Source organism: Strix uralensis, chromosome 4, assembly GCF_047716275.1.
Source record: "Strix uralensis isolate ZFMK-TIS-50842 chromosome 4, bStrUra1, whole genome shotgun sequence".
Lineage (NCBI taxonomy): Eukaryota > Metazoa > Chordata > Aves > Strigiformes > Strigidae > Strix > Strix uralensis.
Window position 1 is genome coordinate 81,200,102 of NC_133975.1, and position 10,124 is coordinate 81,210,225.

General features: G+C 40.3%; 1 protein-coding gene across 3 annotated transcripts in view; it reads left to right on the forward strand.

Annotated features, from left to right (window-relative positions):
- EDNRA (endothelin receptor type A) overlaps positions 1-10,124 on the forward strand; it is a 35,199-nt gene that overhangs the window by 21,271 nt on the left and 3,804 nt on the right. For all 3 annotated transcript variants that reach the window (XM_074867434.1, XM_074867430.1, XM_074867433.1), the window contains exons 4-7: positions 2,497-2,695; positions 7,185-7,337; positions 9,475-9,608; positions 10,013-10,121. In XM_074867434.1, the coding sequence (XP_074723535.1) occupies positions 2,497-2,695; positions 7,185-7,337; positions 9,475-9,608; positions 10,013-10,121 (595 nt within the window). The remainder of the gene's footprint in view (positions 1-2,496; positions 2,696-7,184; positions 7,338-9,474; positions 9,609-10,012; positions 10,122-10,124) is intronic.

The following is a 10,124-nucleotide window of genomic DNA, read 5'->3' on the forward strand; positions in this document are numbered from 1 at the left end:
TGCCATAGTCAGGACAGTAAAGTGACACAGCTCCTGACAATTTATAATCTGCTTTGGAGACTTCCTAGTCTGACATTTTTTTAAAGCAGATGAACAACTTTTTTTGACTTGTTTTCTCCTCAGCTAAAGATGACCGTTTCATCAGTGGATGCTATGATATATCCACGTAGCACTGTAATTCCAAATGGGAAGGTGCTATTATTTAGAGGAAGTAAAATAAGCAGTTTAGAAACTGTTACATCACCAAAGACAGAAAGCTCTCCAACATGCATTTCAGATTATTAGAAGATCAGAAATAATATATTTGTTCTTTCCACAATTTTTAGATAGCACTGTCTTTGTTAAATTGTTGGAAATGCTAAGTAACTAGTTTACTGCAGTTATTGCTAGGCAACAGTTGAGTCTGCTACTGAAAATTTTATTTATGGTCTGGTTTATACTCTGTATTGTATGTCTATCAGTCTTCTCCAAATAATTTTTGAACTTTTTGACCAGTTGACGGAGAGGTTGAGGTCTCAAAGCTAATAAATTTCTGCAAGTTCCTTGAAAACCGGCAGACAAGTAGAGGAGAAAGACCCTCTCAGTTCCCTGACTGGGGGAAAGGCTGCAGCCTGGTAACAAGAATCCTCCAGCATTGAAGGGACAGAGAAGGTAAAGAGAGGGAAAGGAAAAGGGAGAAATGCATCGGCTGTTTTTGAAACTTCTTTAAGATTTTGCACCTTTTCCCAAGATTACAGTTATGAGATGCATACACATAGGAAAACAGGTTTCAATAATTCCACTTTTTACAGAGAAAATTGCTATCTAAGGGATAGAGTAGTGGGAAAATATGTTGGGTTTGCCATGTACAGACTTCTTAGCCATGCACTTCAGTTTCTCATCAGAAAGATGATGCAGAGGCTGAGATAGCTGTCAGACAGTCCTAAGTAGCACCCAGTTGTAGTCTAAGGCAAATACAGAGCATGCAGCATAAACCCAGTATTTTTAACATTGAATACTGTAAATAGAACAAATGTATCTTCATTTCTGGTCACAAGTAGTGTTCGCCAGGGTTCGGTTTTGGGGCCACTCCTGTTTAACATCTTTATTGATGATCTAGACGAGGGGATCGAGTGCACCCTCAGTAAGTTTGCAGATGACACCAAGTTGGGTGAGAGTGTTGATCAGCTCGAGGGTAGGGAGGCTCTGCAGAGAGACCTGGACAGGTTGGAGCGATGGGCTGAGGCCAACTGTAGGAGTTTCAATAAGGCCAAAGGCCAGGTGCTGCACTTCAGCCACAACAACCCTCAGCAGCACTACAGGCTTGGGGAGGAGTGGCTGAAGAGCTGCCAATCAGAGAGGGACCTGGGGGGGTGACTGACAGCCAGCTGAACATGAGCCAACAGTGTTCCCAGGTGGCCAAGAAGGCCAATGGTATCCTGGCTTGCATCAGAAATAGCGTGGCCAGCAGGGACAGGGAAGGGATTTTACCCCTGTACTCGGCACTGCTGAGGATGCACCTCAATTACTGTGTTCAGTTTTGGGCCCCTCACTACAAAAAGGCCATTGAATTACTTGAGCGTGTCCAGAGAAGGGCAACGAAGCTGGTGAAGGGTCTGGAGCACATATCGTATGAGGAGCGGCTGAGGGAACTGGGTGTGTTTAGTTTGGAGAAGAGGAGGGTGAGGGGAGACCTCATAGCCCTCTACAACTCCCTGAAAGGAGGTTGCAGAGAACTGGGGATGAGTCTCTTGAACCAAGGAACAAGCGCCAGGACAAGAGAGAGTGGCCTCAAGCTGCGCCAGGGAAGGTTTAGACTGGCTCTTAGGATGTATTTCTTTCCAGAAGGGGTTGTTGGGCGTTGGAATGGGGTGCCCAGGGCAGGGGTGGAGTCCCCATCCCTGGAGGTGTTTAAGAGTCGGGTTGACCCTGCGCTGAGGGATCTGGTGGAGTTGGGAACGGTCAGTGTGAAGTTAATGGTTGGACTGGAGGATCTTCAAGGGATTTTCCAACCTAGATGATTCTGTGATTCTGTGATTTCATGAAGAGTATTTTTACGGTATTTCATTGCATGGAAGCTGACCACTTCAGATAGCACCGGTGTTACAGCCGAGGTAGCTGAAGGAAATAGCTGGTTTGTATCTATTAGAATAGCTTGTGTGCCTGGAAGCTTTTTTTCTTCTGTCAGTTGATCTAGTGAAAGATATAGTCTGTCCTCACAAACCTTGCCTACTTTAATTAGCAATCATTAGTATGATCCACATAGCAGAATTCCACGCAATCCTGTGCCTAAGCAGAACAGTTGCAGACGGCGTTCTGCTGATCCACCCCTTGATGTGCTCTGCTGTGTCTTAGCTGACTTGATCGCTGGCAGAGCCCCTGGAACAGGCAGAAAAAACAAACAATACAAGTCTAAGATGCCAGCTTTAGGATTTTACTTAATATGTAAAATTAAACCAAGATCTTTGAATTTAAGGAAGAAATTGAAGGTTGGAAACTAATGCCTGTCTCTTTCAGGTATAGAGCAGTTGCCTCCTGGAGCCGTGTTCAGGGAATTGGAATCCCTATGATCACTGCTATTGAAATTTTCTCCATTTGGCTTCTGTCCTTCATACTGGCTATTCCAGAAGCAATTGGTTTTGCTGTGGTACCTTTCAGATACAAGGATGAAGGTTATGTTACCTGCATGCTCAATCCTACAAATAAATTTATGTTGGTAAGTAAAATCTTTTCTTCTCTTTTTGGAATCCATAGTATATAGGTTAGACAATTAAGATACTGGATTATAATATGCTTTATTCATCCATTAAAGTGCAAAATGTATTTTAATGTATATTGGTGCAAAGAGGATCCTTCATTTACAGTGACCTGTCTCTACTGTCAGCCAGAGATACTAAATGGGACTTCACAACATTTTCATTTCTTCAGTACTGAGGATTCTTAATACAGAAATTTGCAATTTGGGCCTCATCAAAGTACAATCAAGAGATGTTTCAGGTAGCCAGAGCCTTGGAAGGTATTGTGTTTCTAGGTATAACACCTTGGAGCTTCTAACTGTCAAAAACCATGTTTTACCATGATTAGTCATCATTTTGCATGCAGTAGCCAGCTCTTTTGGCAGATAAAGAAAAGGGTGGGGCCGTGCTCTAACATAACTTTTCTTATTCTATATGCACTTACAAAGTCAAACAGAGAATAATCCCTTCTTTTACAAGAAATCATGACTAGAAATCTGACAGACTCACGTCTCCAACCTAGATAGCATGGGCACTGAGCTGTCATCTAGATAGAGCAGCTTAAGAGCGAAAGAAGTGCCTGAGACACACCAGGCTGCTTTGGCATGTTTTATAGCCCTCATCCTCTGTGCTACTGCAGTTTAACAGTTGCCAGCACCCACAGTAGCTTGCTCAAAGCAAGTCAGGTGAGTAGTCACTACAGAATTAATAGATCTTTACTGCTTAGGGGTATAGTGATTTTCCACCTGGCCTTACACTGAGAAAATGGGAAAATGGTATCTTAATTTGTTCCTCGTGACCCCAAAGAAGGGCCAGACACCATTCACCCAGTAATAAAAAAAGAGCAACATTTTGTTTTGTCTTAGAGAAGGCAGATAGTGCAAAGTCTAAGGTCTTAAGGGAAGCTCCATATTTTTTTCCAGACTAGAATTTTTCATCATAGAGTGCAAATTTGACTTTTTTTGAATATCTGTCCTCCTTTTATTGAATCAGAACATGGCATAGGCTAGAATTGGAAGGATAGGGCAACATAGAACAAGGAAATTTAGAAAATAAAAAGTGTGGATGATTTTTCAGAGATGATGTTTTTTCAGAGGAACATCCCCAACTTTCATAGGGTTACACAGACTGCAGGGATTGCAGAAAGAGCAAAAGGCAGTTGCAAGAGAAGACAAAAGGAATTCCCTAATGGAAATAATTAATGGAGGTGAAGATGGAGTGGAATTGCCCAGTATGTACTATATCTTTGTTTCTAAACTCTACAGACTATGTAACTGCAGATACTGTAGTTATAAGAATATGATTTATGAAATGCACACTGCAGCAAATTTCCCTTTTGTAACGGCTGTTTTTCTCCACAAATGTGCCTGGACAATCTTCACTTCCTCTCTCCCTAAGAAAAAGAATAGTTTTCTCTCTTCACAAAAAACACGACAGTTCAGGTCTTCCATAAGCATGCTAACTTCAATGATTATTCTTCTGTTCTTAATGTGGTAAGTAGAATAGCTTGTTTTGTTTTATTAGCAGGAATTATTATCTTTTACTTGGTCAGTATAATTCAAAAGCTTCAAATGTCCCCATGACAGTTTGATTTTCAAGGAAACAAACCAGCATTTATGTCCAAGAAGGCCAATGGTATCCTGGCTTGCATCAGAAATAGCGTGGCCAGCAGGGACAGGGAAGGGATCTTACCCCTGTACTCGGCACTGCTGAGGACGCACCTCAATTACTGTGTTCAGTTTTGGGCCCCTCACTACAAAAAGGACATTGAATGACTCAAGCGTGTACAGAGAAGGGCAACGAAGCTGGTGAAGGGTCTGGAGCACAGGTCTGATGGGGAGCGGCTGAGGGAACTGGGTGTGTTTAGTTTGGAGAAGAGGAGGGTGAGGGGAGACCTCATAGCCCTCTACAACTCCCTGAAAGGAGGTTGCAGAGAACTGGGGATGAGTCTCTTTAACCAAGTAATAAGTGATAGGACAAGAGGGAATGGCCTCAAGTTGTGCCAGGGAAGGTTTAGACTAGATATTAGGAAGTATTTCTTTCCAGAAGGGGTTGTTGGGCGTTGGAATGGGGTGCCCAGGGCAGGGGTGGAGTCCCCATCCCTGGAGGTGTTTAAGAGTAGGGTCGACACAGCGCTTAGGGATATGGTGTAGTTGGGAACTGTCAATGTTAGGTTAATGGTTGGACTAGATGATCTTCAAGGTCTTTTCCAACCTAGATGATTCTGTGATTCTGTGTGATTCTGTCCAAACTGAGAGTAAATGTTGGACATGTCAGTCAAAATGTAGAGTGTTTTGTTTCAATGTGTTGCAAGCAACTACAAACATGAGATTAAATGGAAATACTATTTAACCTTAACTATAGAATTTACTACCACAAACACCACAATAAACAATTACTAAACTTTGGGAAGGATTTATGATTAACGTTCGGTTTTAACAGGAGCTTCATTCATGTTTAAAGCTATCCTTGAAAGACTTAAAAGATTCATGCTAAGCCATGATTCCCAAGAGGCTGAGTACACTAGGAAACTTGTTTAAAATGCACATTTCCTGTAGAAAACCAGTTCCATGTGGGCTTTCAAGACCAACAAAAGAATGTCTACTTCTCTTAAATCAACCCAATTTTGGGCTTTGATGTAAGCTTTGTGAAACTCAGATTCCACAATTAATGATTTACAGACATTTCTGTGTAGGTTTTATAACTCCACATGCCAGGTCCTCATACAGAATTGCGTTGGTCAGGGTTGTGACACAGAACTCTGTGTGTGTTTTCTTGACTGACAGGCAATGCTCACGAAGACAGTAGACTGATATGACAGAAAGCTTTCCTTCTAAACATAGCACGGATTCACACAGTACACATTTTGTTGTGCTGCCCAACCAATATGATTCCAGTCTGACTTGGAGGAATTTGCCATGGAAAAGATAATTGTCTCCATGTATTTGTAATCCTTTTCTCTGCAGAAGGAGTGGTAATGAGATTTCCCCTCAGTACAAACTCTTCAAATATGAGGCGTATTGTTTTCTGGTTTTCTGCTGGCAGAAGCTCTGTTCCCAGTGGGGGAAATTCTGCCCCCATGGAGAGTACAACTACGGAGCAGAGTGTAGCCCCTCCTCACGCAGGGATGAGGCTAATGAGGAGGAGGAAAAAAGCTAATCAACACATTTCAGAATGTCCTGTGAGGTGGGGTTGTGGCCTAGATATCAGCAGCATACTCTAAAGTAGCAAGTTCTTTAAGCAGCTGACTGTGTTGGGGCAGAGGGAGAAAAATAAAAAGCATTCCCTTTTTCTTAGTAAATCTAGTGTAACTAAAGCAGATTTTAAAATGGACATTATTAAATACTAGTCTATTAATTGCATCCATTTTTTTAATCTTTCAAAGTTTAGTCTTGTGCAGTTTTAAATGTAAACAAGATGTCAGAAGTTTGACTTTTTCAAACAGGATTCATATAATCCTCAGTTATTAGCATTTTGACATTTGGTGTGGGAACTGTGATGTTACAAGAGCACTTCCGCTAGGAATAAACAAGCTAGGGGAAAGATTATGAGAAAGAAGGTTCCCTTTTACACACATCCATTTCAGTGACTAATAACATAGAGACAGGAAGTATTTAAAATCATATTTCTCTGCACACTTTTAAAAAACCAAGATACAGTATTTTCTCAAGTCTGAAAATATATTCATCTACAGAAAAGAGTAATTTTAAATGTTTTGTCAAACGTAGTATTTCCCGTAATACATAAATGTATTAACTTAAACCACAGCTTAAATCAGAGCTAACAAAATTACACAACAAAGTATTGCTACTCTATCAAGTCCTCAGTGTCCTGTCACAAAAGGCAAATGGTATGAATGGCAGGCAAAGGGTTAAAAGTAACTGTACCACTAGAAGCCACCCATCCTAAGCTTTGCATATATCACACAAACACTTATGAAGTGGCTCCTATCTGCCCAGTACATAAGCAAACCAACTACCAATCTTTTCACTGATAACAAAAGGTGATTAGACTTACAAAACATTTTGAATTTTCCTTTTTTGGAATCAGGACAGAAGCCATTGAGGTAAATGGCATTTCCTGAGGCAGGCTTTTAGTAAGATTTGTTATCTCAAACTGACACTGTGTACATTTTGGCATGTCTTTTTCGTGAAACTGGATTCCAGTTTCCATGAATGAGTGCAAATGTTCAGAAAACACAACCAAAAAAAAATTTATACCAATCCAAGACAGATTGCAACAAAGGTACAGGCAGGCTATCTGTAAGGTAAAATAAATGTTTACACTGCCACAATTCCCATTTTGATGGTGGTCCAAAATAGGTCAACAATAAGAAATTTTACATAATTTGTGCTGTTTACGAATAGACACATACCAGCGTACCAACTGTCAGGTTTTCCAAGACTTTTCTGTGGTACTTTCCATTGAATCACAAGAAAAAATCTTCTCTTTTCTTTACCTTATCTACAGTTCTACAAAGATGCAAAGGATTGGTGGCTGTTTGGTTTCTATTTCTGCATGCCACTGGCATGTACTGCCATCTTTTATACGCTAATGACTTGTGAAATGTTAAACAGAAGAAACAGCAACTTGAGGATCGCTCTCAGTGAACACCTTAAACAGGTAAATATTAGGAACACCGATGTTTGAAAATACTGTTCTTCTCTCTTTGGGTTAGCTTAGAAATGTTTCGAAGTGTACTTGAATATAATAAATTGCAGAAATAGAATGTGAGGATGTAGGCTATTTATGACGTTAAGGTATTTATTAAAACTGGGAATACAAGACTAAATCATAGTATAAGGAGGTATTGAAGACAGCACACTCAGGAAACTAGCCGGTTTCTTTCTTTTCTTAAGTTTGTATGACAGTTGTGCTCTCCTGCTCTTTAACCTCATATCACTACTGGCTAAATGCTTTGAAATTCAACTACAAAGATTTGCCAAAAAAATGTTTATTTTTATTCATAAAGATATGACTCCATGGGTCCTCCCTACTTTTGGCATGCTTTGATGTGCAACTTTAGTTTCATATAAAAAGCAGCTGTAGAATAACCTGGTTTAGAGTGGATTTTTTTTTTCAGGGTTAGTGCACTGTTGCAGTACCACTACTGTAGCTGCTTTGAAAAGAGCAACAGGAGAATAGTACAAACAAATGATCATAGAGTCAAGTCACTCACAGAAACGTCAGATCTCACTTTGCTGGTTTTGCAGCACTGTCTGATGTTTAATTTCTAACTGAAATTGTAAAAACAGTCTTTTCCCCTGTGTTAACATCAGCTCCTCAAATTCCACTCTTTCTTTCAAATTCCACATTGACAGATGTGAATCTCCAAAGCAGCCCCCTCTGCATCGGAGTGAGTTCTCTCAGAGGTTTCCTCCTCTGTTGGTTCATTCCAGATCAGGGCAGAACGGGAAAATCCCCCCCTTGTGCAGATCCTCCACTTTTTCCCATCATCAGGCCCCGTGGCTTGCAACACAGTCTGTCCTAGGGCCACACACAAACTACTCCACCCACCAGAACTAGAATGGTCTGTACTGGGTGGGGGAACACACCCTCCCACTTACCCACCCTGACATGCAGTGCCCAGCAAGCTACTCAGACTGGTTGCTGGAGAACGACCTTACGCCACAATTTACAAATGCTTGTCATCTTAACTGTCACCTTTTGCTCTTCTTTCTTTCTTCCTTCCCTACAGCCTTGTCCACATTAATGTCTAGTCATGCTCCTTTTCATATTTTGATAAAAACTGATATAAGAAAGAAGAAAAATTAAGGCATATTCAAAGCCTGACAAGACTTACTGACTTTAAGTTTTTTAATGACAGAACCATGACATGCTCATTATTGTTACATTACAGTGGCAGTTTCAGAAAGTGGTATTCTTACCCCTTCATATGCTTCTCTGTAAAATCCATGCCTACCAAACACCATGGTATGCATTGTCAAAAATCCACCAAAACATCTGTAAATCTCTAGGGCCATATAAAATATCCATTAAATTTAAATTATTTCCTGACTAAGTATTATGAGATTAAGATGTAATACAGACATTTCTGAAATTTTGTTTGTAGAGGAACTATTTACTTAAGAACATCAAGATCACATAGCAAGGATCACATAGCATAATTAATATACTGTGCAGTTTCCCTTTATGTAACATGATGCATACTAAATACAAAATAATACATCAGAGAGAATTTGACATCCTGACTAGGTATGTGGTTGAATGGAACTTTTATTGCCAATTGATTTAGCTGCCTTGTGTTTACAGATTGCCCCACATCAAGGATTAGAGACAAGTGGTTTATCAAGCAGGTGTGATCCCAGTTTCTCTCATATGTGAAGAAGTTTTCTTGCAGATTATGCATGTTTCTGAAGAAGGAGGTTTATCTGAGGAATTGCCAGAAAACTAATCCAGTGTAGAGGAATAAGAAGGGCTAAGAAAGCAATCAGGTTCAGGAAAGCCCAGCAGTGGATTTTCACTGACTAACATCTACAATGTTCTGTCAGTGACCTGTGTGCTCCGGCTGCTCCAGTCTCAGTGGTGAGCAGGTTCTGTTGAGGATGGCCAGAATCAAGAACATGACAGGCCCCATAAAAAACAGTTCAGGGATATCAGGTAGTCTGGAAGCTGCACCTTGGGAATCCTTGCATGATTTATCTAGATTACTTATTTTACCGCCAACATCACTATGCTACAATCACCTACCAGTATGAATTAGGCACTCAGTCATAGTTATCTTTACTTCTTTTTCTAGCGTCGAGAAGTTGCAAAGACAGTTTTCTGTTTAGTAGTGATTTTTGCTCTTTGCTGGTTCCCTCTCCATTTGAGCCGAATTTTGAAGAAAATGGTATACAACGAAAGAGACCCCGGCAGATGTGAACTGCTCAGGTACTTCGTTTTCTATGTCAATCAATTGTTTATACGGAAAAAATACAAAGCTGCACACTTGGAGTTTATGTGAGAAATGTCATTGTGCATGCAACTGTGGTGTTAGAAGAGCAAACACTTTATTTTATGACTTTTCAGCTGCATCCGTTTTCAGGGGTTTCAGTTTTAATAGGGTAGCATAATTTCAATAAACATCATCTGTCACTACTGCAATCACTTTCCTCTGGCTTTTGTGAACTTCTGTGAGGCAGGTTATTATAGATGTGGCATGACACAAGATTAGATAGAGGGAGTTAGGTAGAGAATTAGTTTCTGTGACAGAAGAGATTGTAACCACAAAGAGCAGGTATGCTTCTATGGTGTACGAACAGTTTAAATGTTTTGCTTTCTCTTTTGTTGCCTAGTTTCTTGCTGCCATTGGATTATATCAGCATCAACCTAGCAACCATGAACTCTTGTATAAACCCAATAGCTCTGTATTTTGTGAGCAAGAAGTTTAAAAACTGTTTCCAGGTA